Genomic DNA, 18163 nt, shown 5'->3' on the forward strand with positions numbered 1-18163 from the left:
AAACCCCAGAACACTGAACCAATTTCAACTGCATAGGTTGAAGAAAGCTTCTCTTGCTGCGGAGTTTCTTCATTGTGGTGTTTTTGTTGTTTTGCCTCTGCTGTTTTCAAACCCTTCTGCAAATGAGCCAGCTTCCGTGTGTCAGAAGAACACTGTGTTCTACCCAGCGGCTACCAGGGACAGGTTGAACCCAGCAGCATCAGTTCCAGAGCTGTTCTTGAGCTCCTGGTCTCCTGGCACTGTTTTTGAGCTTTCCACAGTTTCACAAAACAATGTCTCATCAGAGTAAACAGTGGGGTGACTTTTATTGCTGTTTGTAGATGATGTTGAGCAATTTATTGCAATAAATCGGGACATTTATGACATGATGACAACTGGAAGTCTGTGCATGCCCTGATTTATTATCCTTCTTAAAAGCTGTCCTATCAGTGAATGTTTCTGATGGTGCTATTTTTAATTATTGTTACTAACAGATCAGGACTTGTGTGTCTGAAGCCTTTCCTTGTATTACTGCAGCATGCGAGCTGGACCTCCCCTTGGTGAAAACAGGGAGGGACCTGTGAGCTTTCAACCCCCCCCTCTCCTAGGACCTTGCTTCCCAGTGGTGTGAAATACCAAACTGACTAACCTTCTGGGCTCTTGTGCTTGAAACACCTCGTGGTCAGGGCTGTACAAGTGTCGCACAACAGCAAACAGAGTTGTTTAGTGGTAATAGTAGCTGCTGAAACTATTTTAATGATGCTAAGTGATTGCTGCATTGTATAATTGCATCATTAGGGGTATATTAGTGCCTACAGGCTTACATAGGCAACTCTTACTTTAATAAATTTAAGGTTTCTCTTAGTGCTGTCTTTCAATGGCAACAAATGAGCAGCAAACCAGTTAGCGCCCAGTGACTGTGTTCCTCCCAACCTCCTCAGACCTAATGAATTAATTGACCTGCTATGAAAGTGCTTTTGATCTGAGCTGCTAGGGAATTTTGTCAGTTTTTGTAACTGTTTTTTCCTTTCTTTTTCTCTTCTAGTGTATAATTCAGCTGAACAACTCTTTCACCTCAATTTCAGAGGACTGTCGTTTTCTTTTCAGCTAGACTCCTGGACTGAAACTCCAAAGTACGAGGTCAGCAAATCATTCTTGGTTAATGGATAGTCTTTTAGCCTCTATGCTACTTGCAAAATATCACCTACAGCGTCAAGCCTGCAAGTAAAAGAAACTAGTAATTTGGAAGAAATTTAACTCCTCAGTTGTGCTCTGATTTGTGCTGTATATTCATTTTGGAGTTAAACGTTCTCCCCCTGCTGAAAAGCAGAAGGCACACGCTTAGAGCTTTAGCTTGTATCGTGCACCAGGACTAATAATTCTGTTGTTGAAAAGAATCTGCTAAAAATATGAGCTCCCTCTGTGCAAATACATAAATGTTAAGCAATCTAATGTGGAGCACTTTTTTTTATCAGATATTTTTGAATCTCATCATAGTGATTATGCAACGAAACTAGGACAGGGTTCATAAAATATGTTTTTTGTCTTAAGTGTCCTTCAGTGCGAGTGCTTTTAGAAAGCCAAGTGAATGAGCTTTATTTGTGATGCCTGTTGGCACAGTTGGCTAAATGTTTGGATGAATTATTGAATGATTTAATGTATTAATGTGTTCTCTGAAATCTTTGGAAATAAGATCACGTCTTCTGTGACTACCACCTATGCTAATGAAAAAAAACATAACTATTTTGTATGATGTTGGGGCAGCTTTCAGTTTATTGCCTGTGATCCTCAGTAAAAAGAATGTGTGCAGTATGGAACCAGTAATAAAACAGAAACGCATCAAATCAAAGTGTGAGCAATCCACCAAAGTGGGGGCATTTTTTCCGTATCACAGCTTAGCTCTTAAGGAGTTGTATTTCAACATATGAGGAAGCATGGAGCTGGTTGGTGAGGTTACCAGTTAGCAGTAACAAAGGTCAGCTGAGTTAAGAAATACTTGAATCATTAAGGTTAGAAAGGCCTATAAGATGATCTGGTCAACTGTAAGCCCACCTCACCGTGCCTGCTAACTATGTCCCTCACTGCCCTATCTGTATGGTGACACCTCCTGTCTGTTGGCAGCCCTGCCAGCACCTCACCTCTCTTTCAGCATTGTTGTTCCTAATATCAAACCTGATCTTCCCATAGTACAACTTGAGGCTGCAACCTTTTGTCTTATCAGTAGTTATCTGGGAGAAGAGGCTGACCCCTGCCTCCCTACAGCCTCCTTTCAGGGAGTTGCACAGTAATGAAGTCTACCTTGAGCCTTGTCTGTTCCAGCCTGAACAACCTCAGTTCCATCAGCTGTTCTCCATAAGATTTGTTCTCCAGACCCTTCACAGTTCCTTTGCACTTCTCTGGACACATTCCAGGGCCTTGCTGTCTTTCCTGCTGTGGGTGACACGAAACTGAACGCAGTATCTGGAATGTGGCTTCACCAAGGCTGAGTACATGGGCATGATTACTTTCCTATCCTGCTGGCTGCACTATTTCTCAATATAGAAGCAAGGATGCCACTGGTCTTCTTGGTCCCTGCTGGCTTACGCTCAGCTGGCTGTCAGCTAACACCCCCAGATCCTCTTCTGCCATGCAGCTTTCCAGACACTCTGTCTCAAGCGCATAGCACTGCATGGGATTGTTGTGACCAAAGTGCAGGACCCGGGACTCAATCTTGTTGAACCTCATCCATTTGGCCTCAGCCCATTGATCCAGCCTATCCAGATCCCTCTGAAAAGCCTTCCTATCTTCTAGCAGATCTGTGCTTCCTCCCAGCTGCAAACTTTTTGAGGGTGCAGTCAGTCCCCTTCACATCATCAAAGGACTGTCCTAATCCTGACCATGGAGGAACACTACTTGAGACTGGCTACCAGCTGGATTGAACTCCATTCACCTCCGCTCTCTGGGCCTGGCCATCCAGGCAGTTTTTTAACAACTGGGGAGTACACCTGTCCATGTCATAGGCTGCCATCTTCTGCAGGAGAACTCTGTGGGAGATGGACTCCAAGGTTTTACTAAGGTCCAGATAGTCTACATCCACAGTCTTTCCTCATCCACCAGGCAGGTCACCTGGTTGTAGAAGGAGATGAGGTTGCTCCGGCAGGACCTGCCTTTGGTGACCCCGCGTGATCCCCTGCTGTCCCACACGTTGTAGGTGATTGCACTCAAGATGATCTGCTCCATGACCTTCCCTGATACTGAGGTCAGGCTGGCAGGCATGTAGTTGCCTGAATTCTCCTTCCAACCCTTCTTGTAGATGGCTGTTGCATTAGGAAGTCTCCAGTTGCCTGGAACCTCCTTGGCTGATCTGTCAGGACTGCTGATAAATGTTGGAAAGCTGTCTGGCAATCAGTTGCGCCAGCTCCCTCAGCACTCTCGAGTGGATCCCATCTGGCCCCTCATGGAGCAGCAGGTCTCTATTTTCTCTTGAATTGTGGAGGTTTATTCTTCTTCCCCTTCCCTGTCTTCAGCGTTTTTGCTGACCCCTCTCCTGACTTACCCAAGAGTAGAGATTCGTTTCATGGTTGCTATGCCCAAAGTGGCTTCCAACCACCTCATCTCCCACCAGTCCTTCTCTGTTTGTGAATAGTGGGTGCAGGGGGGCACCTCCCCTGGTAGGTTCTTACCAGCTGTGTCAGGAGGTTACCTTCCACACACTCTAGGAACTTCCTAGACTGTTTTCTCTCTGCTGTACTATATTTCCAGCAGTCATCTGGTGAGTTAAAATCCTCCCCAGGAACAAGGGTGAGTGACTGTGTGACTTCTGACAGCTGCTTGTAGAATCTGCCTCTTCATCCTGGTCGGGTGATCTGTAACCAGGATGTTAGCCTTGCTGGTCTTCCCCCTGATCCTTATCCAAAAGAGAAAAGCTGAAAGCTAACGTAAGCCAAATAGAATATCCTAGGAAAGTAGCTTTTTGTGTATGGGTTGAAAGTGCATCTATAAATTAAATGGCTGAGCTCTTAAGAAGGTCAGTTCTAATATCAAAGGTCTGAAAGTGTGAGAATGTAGTGATAAGTAGAGCAGAAAATTTATGCAATGAATGAGTGTTCATCAGATAAGGGCATTTTGCAAACCAGCATCGATGTTAAAGGGATGAAATTAACACAGTAGAAGAGAAAAAATAATTTCTACCTTTAAATAAGTTGTATTTAAGTTCTGAGAAATAGGCTATCCGTTCAAATTTTATATTTCTAGTTGGTGGGAAAACCAAGAAAACTTGAATTCTCATTGCGTGCATGGCTCGCTGACCAACTAGTGCCATCTTTTGGTGGATCAGTGCAGTGAACATTTCATCCCAGCTTGGGAATCCCAGAGCAGTGTAACGTAAGCTCACACCATGCATAAGGTTGGATGTGTTATTTATTTATTTTACCCCCCCTTGTGTTTGGCTAGAAACTCACCTGTGTTGGTAAGATGTCCTGTATTTCTAATGTAACATTTGTCCTGAAGAATTTCTAGTGTGTCAGGCTAACAAGGATGGCTCTCTGTCTCCCCAGCCTAACTTTGCGCATGGTCTGGCTTCTCTGCAAATTCCACACGGTGCGACTGTGAAACGCATGTACATCTACAATGGAAACAGCCTGCAGGATACCAAGTACGTGTGGCTGGTTGTGGGGTTTTGATTATTTACTGTGCACTACTTCCTCCTCGTTTACCTACGGTTTTGCAAATGCTAAATGTGGTTATCTATACTTAGTTTTTTATTTCAGTCTTTTAGGGACTAAGCAGTGTGCAGAATGCCTTTAGATATAAATCTCTTTCCGGTTACCATAGGCATTGTCCTCCAACATTGTTATCAAGTGCTGGTTTGATTCTAATTACTGTGAAATCAGCTTGGCCTGCCTGTTGTAGGCTAGTTCAGTTAAAGTGAAGATTAATTCATGAGATGGAGGAGGAAAGGCGGTGAATCTAGGAAGAGATGTAGCCAGATTATTCTTATGCACTTCTTATACTCTGTATTTTTTGCATTCTCATGACTTTTTCATAGTCAAATCCAACTCCTTGTGGTTGGTAGTCAGTCAGTTTGGTGCTATGTACATCATGGCAGGACCCTCCTAAGAGTCTTATACTCTCTTGCAATATAAAAATAAATTATTTTGGAACTTAAGCCATGTGTGTAATCTATCGCTCAATCTATATATTTTCAATTCCCTGGCTGAGTTTACTGCTCCAAGGAGGTAACTGATGGAATAGCTGTGTTTGAGCAGTGTGAGTGTTTTCTGTGGCATTGTGTTCTGCCTTCTTCTAAGCAGTAATTTACTGTACAGCATCTGATATTTTGCTCTTGCTAAAAACACTGTTCCTTGTTACTCAAGTTAAAATTGGAAGAGCATTTGTAAATTCTTCCTTGTAGTGTATAAACAACCAAACAAACCTAGTGATAGTTTTGTAGAAATAATTGCAATTTAATGGCAGGAGAAGGTTAACGCATCAATAGATGACTGCTAAGGAGAAAGGCAACCTTGTTTACACAGACACTGTCTCCTAATTAGAAATAAGTGCACTTTAGAGAAATGTTGTCTATGCTCATCCGAGCCGTGCTGGGCTGCAGGGAGAGCACATGCTGCACACGTCTGCCAGCTCAGCACCTGCATTGACTTAGAGGAGAAAGCCCCATCGAACTGAAGCACAAATAAAGCAGCTGTTTGATTGAAGGTATCTTGTTGGTGTTTGGGATAGTTTTCTCAAATGTTGAAACTGAATTAAAATGAGGCCTGTCCCAGGAAAGCAATGTGATCACACACGTTTTGTCTGCACGAGCTGCTTTCACATTCTGGACTATGCAGTACATTCCCAGGTGCAGTGAGAGCATGTGGTGAAGGAGCTTCTGGTTGGGTGATATGCCTGGTTTGCGTAGTGAATACCTTTAAAGACCATACGATTTTTACTTTCCTGTGCAAAGTCTGAAATGACACATTTTCCTAGGAATTATTCAGAGGCTATTCAGATGTAGTAATTTCTGGAGTTTTTGGAACTTGCTGTTGGTTTCATTAACAGTAAGGGTCCTTCATTTGAATCCTGACTTGTTACTCCTTTATTTTTCTCCGGGATTTCTAATCCTTATGTTAAATTTAACTTCTGGTCTTCAGTCTGAGCTCAATACTGCTTTGTCAAACTTCATGTGCTCTGTTCCAGTGAACTGCCTTCAGGTTGGTAATGGTACATGGGAAGACTGTGTCCTACGTACATGTTTGTGTGGTTGGTTTCAGGGCTCCCTTGATGCCCCTCAGCTGTTTCCTTGGCAATGTATATGCTGAAAACGTCGATGTGCTGAGAGATGGGACTGGACCCTCAGGTTTACGGCTTCGCCTCCTCACTGCAGGTATTTGTGACACCCAGAGCACTACAACTGCAGTGCAATTGTAGGTGTTTTCAAAACGGTCTTAAATAACCTTATTTTAAACGATTGGAAGCACAACAAAACTTAGTCATGTTCTCCTGGCCTGCGAGGCGTCACCGAGGGCTGTCCTCTGACAGGTGGGGAAGCGTATCGATGCTGTAGCCTGAGACTTCACTTCTAATTCTGTTCAGCTTTATTTTGCTGTGGAGCCAGCAGCCAGAGTGATGACAAGCCTCACTAGAGGCTGATGAGTAACTTGTCCTTGTGTGTGCTTTCAGAAACTGACAGGCCTTAGAAATTAAGGAAAGAGACAATGACTGCAAATGAGACTTTTTCAGTGACCTTAATGTGGCAATATCTTTTTAAGAAGAAATGCTGAGATGTTTGTAACAACTTTTACTAGCAGACCCTGCTTTTTTCTTGTGCTGATTACTAGCTGTAGCTAGTAATCACTACACACTACACACTACACACTAGCTGTGTGTATTAAGGAAGCACTTAGAATATTTTTCTGGTACACAAAAAATGGAAGGAGTTAGAACTTGAGATGAAGAATAAAATGGTTAAAGTAGAGCAGATATTCTCAAGTTACTTTGCTTCTGTCTTTGCAGAAGGAAAAAATGGAGAGCTGTCTAGGGTAGGGAACACGTATCTTCACGTGCTAGGAAGGCAGTGAGCTAAGGTAGACTGTTGAGTTAGATGTGCGTGTGCAACTCAAGAGAGGTGTTGCCAGTGAATAAAATAATTATTAAAATGTCACAGCAGCATTCAGGCCACACTTGCAAAGAGGCAGTCCTGGCATGTGGCGTTCCTCTACCAAAGCCTTGCAGAAACCCTTTGCAGAAGGTGCCATACAGCAGCTGCAGTGTGAGGTTCTCTGCGGAGATGTTCATTTGAGATAACTCTTGCTTAAAAAATTATGGGTGACTAGGTCAAAATTTTCTGACTTACTGTATTTGGGAGCTTGCTCTGTGAATAACATACAGTGAGAATAATGTATCTGGGAAAAGCTAAATGCGTCCTGTGTTTTGTATTAATTGATGCCTACATGTACGTGCATTCTGGGTGCTGCATTCCTGAAAGCAAATGGGGTCACAAACTAATATCCTGCTGCTTGTTGACACGTAGCAGCAGATGTCAGCCATTCATCTTTGTAAGGGGCTTTCAGTGAGATGTATCTGTAACAAACGTGGCTCTCTGATGGCTCCTTCTGATACTGTGCCTCCTGCTCTCAGGCTGTGGCCCTGGTGTGCTGGCAGATGCCAAGATGCGGGTATTTGAGCGCTGCGTGTACTTTGGTGATTCGTGCCAGGATGTGCTGAGCACCCTGGGGTCCCCGCACAAAGTTTTCTACAAGTCTGAAGATAAGGTAAGGGTGCTGGGTAGCACACAGGACTTTGTTACTGTCTAACTACAGGACCTGGGCTTTGTGGGGCCAGCAGTTAAACTTCCACATAGCACAGATGATGAGCAATTAATTTGTCGCACAGACCAGAATGAATTGCTACATTGTTTTGTTTCTAAGTTTCTACAGTTTTAAGCTGTATTGATGCAAATCAGTTTAAGTTAAAAAATATGCATATATCTGTCATATAATTTTTAATCAATAGGAAAGTTGATAAAAATGAGCATTTCTATCCACATAAGCCATAGCAAGTGTGTACCATTTATTTTTTTAAAACATTTTATTTCATTTGAAGTAACCTGATGTACTTTGATCCTTTCTTGATGTTTTTACTGTAACAGCATGTGAGTAATCCTGCTTCATATAACTGAAAAAGAGAAAGGTGTTATGCCTCTGCTAGCAGCTGATGGGCTTGTCGTGAAGCACAGTATCTGACATTTTTGAGCAAGGGCTTCAGTGAAAAATGAGATTATGGCAATTGGTTGGAATGTAGAGAACCAATTGTTAATAATATTCATCTTTGGCAGTGTTTTTAACGTCTGAAAAATGATTCTTGCAGATGAAAATCCACTCACCCTCGCCCCATAAGCAGGTCCCATCGAAGTGCAATGACTACTTCTTCAATTATTTCACACTCGGAGTGGTGAGTGGGAAGCTTCCATAAACAAATGCATGTGAAGTTTTGATTTCCCTACACAGCAGTCCTTTCAGAAGGCTCTGGGGGATGAGAGACTGAAACTCTTGCTGCCTTAGGAATCTCTGCAAATGAAAATAAACACTGGCTTTTTCTAGCACTGGTGAATTCAATCAGTAACCTTTTATCTTATCTAGCACTGGGTGGTGAGCTCCTCATTCTTGTGCTTTGGTGTTCTCTTTGATTTTCTCCTTCTTCCATGCCTGATGCATAGGCAGATGAGCTTTTTGTTCTGAAATCCATACTCCTGTCCAGTAGAACTGAGACAAGTGTGCCAAAATACCAATGATGAAAGCTTGCAGAGCTGTGGGAAGTACCTCAACTTTTATATCCCCCTTAGTGTAGTAATGCAGCTACACTGGTGTAAATAATTAGTAGAAAGACAAGAGTTCCTTGGAAAAATTGCCAACATGAGCAAATGAAACTGCAGTTGTGGTCAAGTGCTGCAGGAAGGGTGCTTTTTTTTTAATTTACAAGTAGTCTCATTCTCAAAAATTACTTTTCTTTTTCATTTTTCAATTTGGTTCCAGTTGGATTCACGCTTGTTACTGTATGCACATACACTTGCTACTCATCTCAAGTTGCTTCATGCCTGTCTATTTTGTTTCTTCTTTTTCTTCAACAGGATATTCTCTTTGATGCAAACACTCACAAGGTGAAGAAATTTGTCTTGCATACAAATTATCCTGGTCATTACAACTTTAACATGTGAGTGTAAAGAACTGATCTGTTTTTGTGTGATCCTCTGTAGAGACAGGAGTTGGACTTGGTGATCCTTGTGAGTCCCTTCCAACTCAGGATATTCTATGGTTCTATGTAGTTAAGGAATAAGTGATCGGATGTCTGAATAAAGAGAACATGTTTCCAGGCAGTAAAGCATTACTATTAGGAAAATCTATAGTACATTTTCTAAGCTGAGTACTTATCTATCCAGTCTGTGTCCCAAGAGTAATTTGTGCTGAAGGAGCTTTTGTGCCCTTTAGAAAATTGTGCTAGAACATTCCAGCTTTATATCCTTTCTGGTGTAGAAAATGAAAGTGGTAATTTTTCCTCTTAGTCTGATACTCTCGAGACTCTTCTTTTCATGTTATTATGCAATAAACTTTTCACTAAACTGCTTGTTAAGAGCTCTTAGTTTGGCTGTGTGGTTTATATTGGCTCTGCTGTTATCTGATAGCTTTACAATTTGCTCTTTCTAGCTACCATCGCTGTGAATTCAAGATTCCACTAGTCATTAAGCGAGGTGAGTATGTCTTGTCCAGTTTCAGGGTGCTTATGCCACAAAACACAAAGTGGCAGTGTAATGAGTTTGCATTTGTAATGCATTCTTGTTTATCAGAGGATAGAGATATGAATGTGTTTTCCCAAGTAGTTTGGAATGGAGGGGAGGATGAGCCAGGTAGATTCGAGCCATCTCTTAGAAAGGATAACTGATCCTGAATTTATGGCAGAAAAGCCTTGGGATCGGGAGCACGTGGGAGGTGGCAGGCATTTATGGATTACAGCAAAAGAGCAGGTCACAGCTGTTCATTTTGCACTGTATGTGTTAGGCCAGTGCTGTGACCACATTGGATGGGCGCTATGCAAACACCAACCAAGGTGCTGCTGCTTTGCCCTGAATCAATATGGTTATTCTTTGGGGCCAAATAACATTCCCTCCATGGTCAGTGGTCAGTGGACCACAACCTCTCCATGGTCAGTGGCTCGTGGCCCCACTGTGGTCAGTGGTCGATGGACCTCGGTCAGTAGCTCAGGGTGCCTCTGTGGTCACTGGCAGCACTGCCCTTGTCACCAGCTCCCAGTGAAAGCAGGGGTTGGGTTGGTTTTTTTTAGGGTGAGATAGTGGTGATAGGTTGACGGTTGGACTTGATGATCTTACTGGTCTTTTCCAACCTTAGTGATTCTGTGGAATTCCGTGCTAATCTTGAAGATGAAATTTTTTTGCTGTTTTTTTTTTTTCTTTTGAAGTGAAAAATACTTAAAGATGAGTTCTGCAGTTTTTTAATATTATTTATACTACCTTGTCTACTTGCTTGGATCATACAGATATTTAGCTGCAACATCACTGATTTTCTGTAATGGTGCCACTGTTTTGCTGAAATAAGTTCCCTTGTACATAAAGACTCAGAGTCTGCAAGGCAGAGTTACTCAGAGTTGATCTATGCATTTTTCTGTTGAACTTCTTAATGATGTGCTGCTCACTCTTGAAAGGTTTATTCATGATATTCAGTATGAACTGATCCTTGGTAAAACGTGGTGTAGTTGGGAATGAGAACAAACAACCAATAGATATCATCTACATGATGTAGGCAAAATTAACTAAGTCTGTAATATCCACTTGAAAATGCCCAAGCTCAGGAAATAGCATTGTGTGCTGCTCCCAGGTTCTCATATGGGATAACAGTGCTCATTCAGTGAGACACTGAGATGTGCGGAGCTCTGTGCATGCAAGGCATCTGAACAAAGCATGGGGACCCTTCGTTAGTGGAAAATCAGTGTGGTCCAAAGAACCTTCTTTAGTGCAGGTATTGGCTGATCTGCCTGTCCAGGGAATACTGGGTGCTTGTGAGGGTTTGGCCAGAGATGCGTTCTTCTTTGATTGGTTTTCACTGAAAGCACTTAACTGTGTAAAATGCAATTCTCCTGTGGATGTCACAGCAATTTGAGTGTGTAGAAAAACGATGCCTTTATGCACAAGCTTATATGAAGATTGATTTGTAGCTCAGTCAAGAGGATAAGCACGGAAGTTCTGCTCAGTTGTTTGGTTTTATTTTTTTCATTCTGTTCCTTTAGGTTATAATGCAATACTTAAAGGCATTCATTTCTGATTCTTTTTATTCAGCTTGAGTATCACCACGGAGCTCTCCTGTATGCATCCATTTCTTTGTTGTTATTGCTATTTTAGTGTTGTTTTTTTTCCACTTGTTTCATTTCTAATTGACCCTTGAGGATATGTTGGGGACATATAAGTGAAAACAAACGTTACAAAACACACAAAGAGCCCATCTTTTCCCATCTGGTGGCAGTGCATGATGCTTACTGTCTCCTGTACTTCAGCTTCAGACAGTGAATTGACAGAGTTAAGTTGCACAGTCACTAAGCTCTTTCACCAGAAAGAGGACACATTTATTTAGCAGGTGGAAAATACAGAAGAGCTTTCAATCAAATTAAAGACTGTTTGCTACCTTTGGCTTTGTTAACGTCTAGCTCCACTCCTACTGCTTCAGGAAAATGCTTTCAGTATTTAGGAGTCGCCAAATGTATGTATAAAACAGTGCTTGAAACCACCAGCAGACAAAGCAATTCTGAGACTTTAAACGTAAATAGGATGCTGTACTCGCCTGCACTTTTTCCTGTTATTTCACGGGTCCTGGGTTTTTTGCTTGTTTACCTTTCTGCAGCAGTGATGCTGGGGCAGTCGTTCCCACGCTCTGCTTGCTTTGTTTTTGAGGCCGTGGTGCTTCAGCCCCAGGCTGTGGGCTTTGCCGGCCTCCTTTCCCAGTGCAGTGGTGTGGGACCTGGGTGGCAGGTTGTGTTATTTTGGGGAGTGTCTGTGGTAGGCATGTTGAGCTGTACGGAGATGTTGTTTCTCTCACATTCTTACACGCATCGGGAGAACTGATCAATGCTCTCTATGATTCTGGTTGCTAGCAAATGCTAGTTAATGTGTATATCAAGTGATGTAATGCTTGCAAGTCTCCCTCTATCTAAGGTAACCTCCCTACATGAAGGATTACACAGGGGTCTGTTTGAGCATGAATTACAAGGGCTTTTCTGTTTTTCTTTCACAGATAGCGCCGATTCACAGACTGAAACGTGTACAACGTACAGTAAGGTGAGTCTGTACAGACCAGAATGGTTTCTTCCTTTCCCTAAGCCCCTTAAATGCTCTATGCTGAATTTGCAATGCATTTTGTAGCAAGAACAATGGTTGTTTTATATGGTTTTAAAATATAAAAGTTGCAAGCCAAAACTTACTGTGGTAATGCTTAGTGGTTCAAATGTTTAAGAACTGAAGGTATTTGAATAGTGCACTTTGAGCACATGTAATTACTGCGTGCATCTCACTTTAGCATAGCTGCAGGTAGAAGCAAGACAGTAAGTGGAAAGTGAGAGAATGGTGGCTGGATGCAAACAGGAAGAGATGTTCTTAAACCAAATTGTAACAGAGCCTTGCGATCTGATGTAGCTCTTGAAGACATGCAGTAGGTAACTAATGAGGTCCCACATTATTCCTCTTTCTTCTGGAGGTGGCCAGTTGTTAGATGTTTTTCAGGGCAGCAAGCCTTGCAAAACTCAGTGCCAGTGTGACACTTGGTGAGGGCAGCAGGCTGCTGGAGGATCATATGGCATGCTGAGCGCTGTGAAGTTCCCAACTGGGCAGTTGCTGCTCTGTTTGAGAGCTTCTTTACGTTGAAAAACATTGTGAAAATTCTGCTCCAGAGTGGTTCTACTGTTAACGTGCAGCCAGGATCAGTGCTGTTTTCATGGCTCTGAGGGTTCACTTTCCTGTCAGCAACTTGGAAGCTACTGTTCTTTGCTTTCTGCTTTAAATTACGTTGCATTCTCCAGGGCTTAGACCTATTTCAACTTTGTATGTGAAACTTCAGCTTTTGGTAAGTCTGTTTACAGAGATGAAAATTGCTGGAAATTCCTTGTCATTAAGCAGTGCAGCTTTCCTCCTCACTTCCAACCTGCTTGTTAAATGAAGGAGGGGCTTTAGGGAAGGCTAGCAGGGATGCTGTTTCTCCCTCTGCAAAAGTATGCAAAGGGATATTTTGATGAGGTTTCCCACAGCTGTTTAAAGGACATTCACTCTACCTGCAGTGCTACAAGACTCAGAGGGCAGATCTTTTATATAAAATTTAAAGCTATTTTGAGACAAAAATGAGAATAAACCCTGGGAGCAATGCCTAACTCTGAAAGTTTCTATTACTGAGTATGGCTCTAGTCACAAAGTACCTTTGTAAATGCAGCTTCTGTGTTAATCAGCAAACAAGCGTGTTGCAAAGACGTTTGGATTGGATACCTAGGTTGAAAAATAAAATTAAAAAAGTTTTCCTGTTACTTGCTTTAAGAGAAGGTCTTTGGTGTATTTGCAGTGGGACAGTATTCAGGACCTCCTGGGGCACCCTGTAGAGAAGCCAGTGGTACTTCACAGGTAAGGGAAGATCTCTTTCTTTTGCTTGGCAGGGATTGAGCTGATAACAGAGGGTGGGTTTAAGTAGAGAAAGATTATTTATTGCAGTTGCTGCTTCTGGGATTCTTTATTGTCAAAGTTTCATGCCTTTTGGCCAGGAACGAGTTTAGATAACTGCTCTCAGATGAATTAAGGGCTGACATGCAGAAAGAGAATATTTCCAAAATTCCTTGAGTTGTAAAACCCAGTGAAGACCTAAGCAGCATATAAAAGGAATATTTCTGCTTATGTATAATAAATAGTGCAGGTTGTTTATAGTACAGTCACAGGCATTTCAACAACATGACATCTGTGTCTGGAACATATGGCAGCAATCTGTCTGAAGAAGTTTTGCTTTTGGGTACGTGCATGATTGTTCTACAGTTCTTTTAGGCTGACTGAAGATAGAATACTGTGCTTAAATGTACTCTGTTCCTGCAGGGTCTGAGCTGGCTGTTGGGCAAAAAGGCATTACCTGTTTGCAGAACTATTGTGGAATCATATGAATCTATGTTTTATGTCAGGACTAGTGTAACTTAGGGGTACTGTGCCCTTTCTTCCCCCTTATTACTGTTGGGTGCCAGTGAGGTAGAACAGAAACCATGTCAAATAAAGCTGGAGTAAGATAATGATTACATATAGCGCTTACCCATTTTTTTTTATGTGTTAAGAGAGTAGATCACCCAGAATTTCCTTTACTGAACACATCTATAAATGTCTCAGACATGCAATTTGAAAGCCTACCAGTTACAAGAAAGGCCAGAAGCTATTTTCTCATTGTTTTTTTTGGCTGCAATCTAAGATCCATTGCAGTGAGCAAGAGTCTGCTATCATTGCATACACGATCAAAAAATATCCGCTGATGCATTACTCTTGAAATATACTATGTCATAATTGAGATTATTCCATTTCTGCATCTGACAGGCTAATTTTTAACATGAGATAGCACATAGTGAATACACTTGAAGGAGGCCAAGAGATTGAAGAATGGCAAGGGATCTTGCACAAAAATAATTTGTAATAGATTATATGGTAGATCTGTCTTCCTATACTTCTGTGTATTTTCAGAGTTCATCCTTCCAAGTTCTGTGAAACAGTTTTCCTGCAGAGATCCTTAGAGGCTTTGATTCCTTTCTTCCTGGTTGTTAGGAACCCTTCTGGGACGTTAAACAGAAGCATCCTCTGGCTCACACAGAAACTAGCAGTGCTGTTGCACAACATAGGTTGGCTTTCTTTCTGTGAAAGCCATTCAGTGCCATAAAGACGCTGTAATTCACGTTGTATTAAAGAATGGTTATTCTTACAAGGGAGATCCCAGTCCTCATGCATCCACGTTTCCCTTCTCTTCCATTCAGGTCATCATCTCCGAACAACACTAACCCATTTGGGTCAACTTTTTGCTTTGGACTGCAACGAATGATCTTTGAGGTAAGCAGAGAAAAGCTTGATCTACCTGAGCAAAAGAAGATTAGGAGTTTGCTGATACTGCTACTTAGTAGCTTCTTATTTCATATTTCAACAAAAGCCAGCATTTAAGCTGTGTTTTTGGAGATGGTGGGCAGAACAGGCAACTTCCCAGTTCCTCTCTGAGGCTGTACATTTGCACACTGAAGCTGGCACCTCAGTACTGTTACCTTTGGCTTGTACGAGCAGGAGATATGTGAGTTCAGCTCTGAGAACTGGTGGAGCATGCTGGTGTATCAATGTCAAGGAAGCCTGGAAATCCTTTTTGGGAACTAGCCATGAGTTTTCTGTCCGTGAGCTTGCTTTCCTTTGTTCTTGGGATTTCTTTGTTCAGGCAGATCAGTTCTGGTTTTTTGCTGTTTTCACTCAGTCTGCAGTTCTTCTGATTTTCCTTTTTCCCTGCCATCATTTTTCAGGTGATGCAGAATAATCACATAGCTTCTGTTACTCTGTATGGCCCAACAAGGCCCAGCAGCCAGTTGAGAACATCGGACCTCCCCCAGTGAGCATCCCCTGCAAAGCCAGCTAATCTAAATGCTACAGAATTAGTACAGCGTGCCTTGATTTGCTGCCACTTATTATACGGAAAGCACGTTATGATTTTTGTTTCTGTTCAGTAAGTCTTTCCACCCACAAGTGGTGTGGAAGGGAAATTCTCTCAACCCTTCATCGTGGGGCGTGGAACTGTTGATGGAGGAAAGCAGCTTAGGTGCCTGTGCCGTCGAATGTTCCTCTCGGTTGCCCTCATCCTATGCAGCACAGAGCTGGAGAGTGGCCCCCGCCTGTGCCGACGGGAGGGGGACACAGGAGGGGACACGTAATGACTGCAAGAGTTAGAAGCACAAACTTTCTGAGCCTTGGAGCATCTGGAAGCAGGTATTGATTTTAGTCTGTTTGTGTTACTGTATTGATGTGGTGGTCACATTTTAAGAAAACGTGTGCGTGTACATATATAGATATAAACACATGGATATTTCTGTGGCTTAGGACATTGTACCAAGTGTGACAAGGATGTATATATGTCCATGATTTCAGGCACCACATCTTCGTGTAACTTTAAACCAAGCAAGTAGCATGTGCATAATACTTGGTTGTAACATTTGCACTACATACACTTTAATTACTTGATAAATGTTTATCTTCACTGAGGAGCATCTGTGTACTGGGCGTGAGTGGGGTGTGATGGTTATTTAATGTACGCTGCGCATAAAGCTTATTTATACAGTGGATGGAGCTGATCCACCTTCCTGCACTAACATGTACTTGATGTGCTGAAACAATTTTTTTTCTGCCATGGCTGGTTTACTGATTTTTGTTTTTTTCATATGCAATTTCAAAAAACGCAGTTCTGGAAGAGGTTATTTCTGTGATCGAATTACGTTTTAGTGACGAGGTTTGACACAGTGCTTCTGGAAAGAAATGGGTGAAGAAATAGCATTGCCTCATATCCATCCCTTCCCACCCCCTTTTCCTACTGTTTCCCTGTTGGGGGGGGGAGAGAGAGAGAGAGAGAGAGAGAGAGAGAGAGAGAGAGAGAGAAGTTGTGTCTGAGTATCTCAGAAAGAATTTCCCAAGCTCTGCCATCACCACAAACACCTTTTCTGTCGCTGTTGATGTACGACTTTAAGTTATGCCAAAGGTTTAGCCAAAGACATCCTTCTTGTTTCACCTTCCTGTACGTAGGCGCTAACCGCACACCCACCCAGCAGACAGGACATAGGCTTCTTTCTAGTTGGGAGATGCTGCTCGCGATGTGTTATCCCAGGAGGATACTTTAGTTTCTAGTTCTTTTATCAGTCTTATCTGGGGGAATAGGTGGTCTGTCTTTGAAATATTGAACCCTTTTTAAAAATGGACAAGAGAAATGTATAATTTTATCCCATTTTTAATATTTTGGTGTAGCAACTTGTGATACATAGATGACAATTTTGTGAGTTTTACTATGTGTGTACAGATTTTGTAAATACGACATTTTTGTAATTTTAACTCCATGTACAGTGTAATCCTGTATAGTTTATCAATGAATGCGAGATAGGAAATCGAATGTTAACAAGTTTTGGATCTCGGACCAGTAGCAGGGATAAATGTGGTATGTGTGTGAGACGTTCTTTGCCATTTAGTCTTCCTGTATACTGTGACACTCTAAAATGTTTTGCTAAAGCAAACAAAGAAAAAAAGGCACGTGGGGAATCTAATGGATAAGGAAAAAGTTACTGTTTACCTTTATCCCTAGGTGTCACTCCTGTTGAATCCCTGTTCAATCTGTGCTGTCTCCCGTGATCATTGCTTGCTAAGAAAATTCTATGCCTCAACTTTCCTTTAGTTTCCTAATTTTAATTTCATTTTACATAGTCCTTCTGTAAATTAAATGGAATAATAATGAGCATGTACACTGAAAGAAAAATAAAACAAGACTCTCAGTTACTATTTTTGTGTTAAATACAGTTACTGGGTGTTTTTGTAATAAAACCATGGATGGTCCTGCTTTTTTTTTTGCTTTTTTTTTTTTTCTCTTCTTTTTTTCCCCTTATCAGATAGTCATTTTATTTTAATGTCTTTCAGGTGTGATATTTGAAATACCTTACTGGCATCCCTCCCTTTACAGCAGTACAGACAGGAGCATACATAGCAGCCTGTGTCTCAGCAGCACCTGAAACACGGTGTTGTTACCTCCCCTGAAATGGGGGATGAGAGTCTTTATGGTGCTGTAAATAACTTGCACTGTGTTTCATGAATGCCATCGTTCCACCTACATCAGCTTCCAGGTATTTCCCTCAAATGGATCAAGTTTCAAGGCTAAACGCCTTGAAAGATGTCTGCAGTGAGAAGAGCAGACCTGGTTTCTCCTGCTGCTTGTTTGCACCTTGATGTCCTCCAGCAGACAAGCTGAGAGCTCCCTGCAGGGCAGGTGTTTCTCATGCAGGTGGAGAAGTGCTCAGCTGCCTGTGCAGCCTGCCCTCCTGCAACGTGAGGTGGCGTTGGTCGCCCCATGCTCACTGTGCTCTCAGAGAACTTTGGGATCTCTGACTGGAGGTGCTGCGCGCACTTATGTTCAATACTAAA

General features: G+C 42.1%; 1 protein-coding gene across 2 annotated transcripts in view; it reads left to right on the top strand.

Moving 5' to 3' along the window:
* The window catches only part of PHAF1 (phagosome assembly factor 1), a 31977-nt gene extending 14450 nt beyond the window's left edge, over positions 1-17527 (top strand). For both annotated transcript variants that reach the window (XM_052685303.1, XM_052685302.1), the window contains 11 exons: positions 1025-1119; positions 4515-4612; positions 6228-6340; positions 7594-7727; positions 8323-8406; positions 9083-9165; positions 9657-9700; positions 12249-12292; positions 13560-13618; positions 14992-15064; positions 15517-17527. In XM_052685303.1, the coding sequence (XP_052541263.1) occupies positions 1025-1119; positions 4515-4612; positions 6228-6340; positions 7594-7727; positions 8323-8406; positions 9083-9165; positions 9657-9700; positions 12249-12292; positions 13560-13618; positions 14992-15064; positions 15517-15606 (917 nt within the window). In that variant the 3' untranslated portion in view covers positions 15607-17527. The remainder of the gene's footprint in view (positions 1-1024; positions 1120-4514; positions 4613-6227; positions 6341-7593; positions 7728-8322; positions 8407-9082; positions 9166-9656; positions 9701-12248; positions 12293-13559; positions 13619-14991; positions 15065-15516) is intronic.
* Positions 17528-18163: the final 636 nt, after the last annotated feature.

This window comes from Tympanuchus pallidicinctus, unplaced genomic scaffold (assembly GCF_026119805.1).
Source record: "Tympanuchus pallidicinctus isolate F22 unplaced genomic scaffold, pur_lepc_1.0 scaffold22, whole genome shotgun sequence".
NCBI classification, from domain to species: domain Eukaryota; kingdom Metazoa; phylum Chordata; class Aves; order Galliformes; family Phasianidae; genus Tympanuchus; species Tympanuchus pallidicinctus.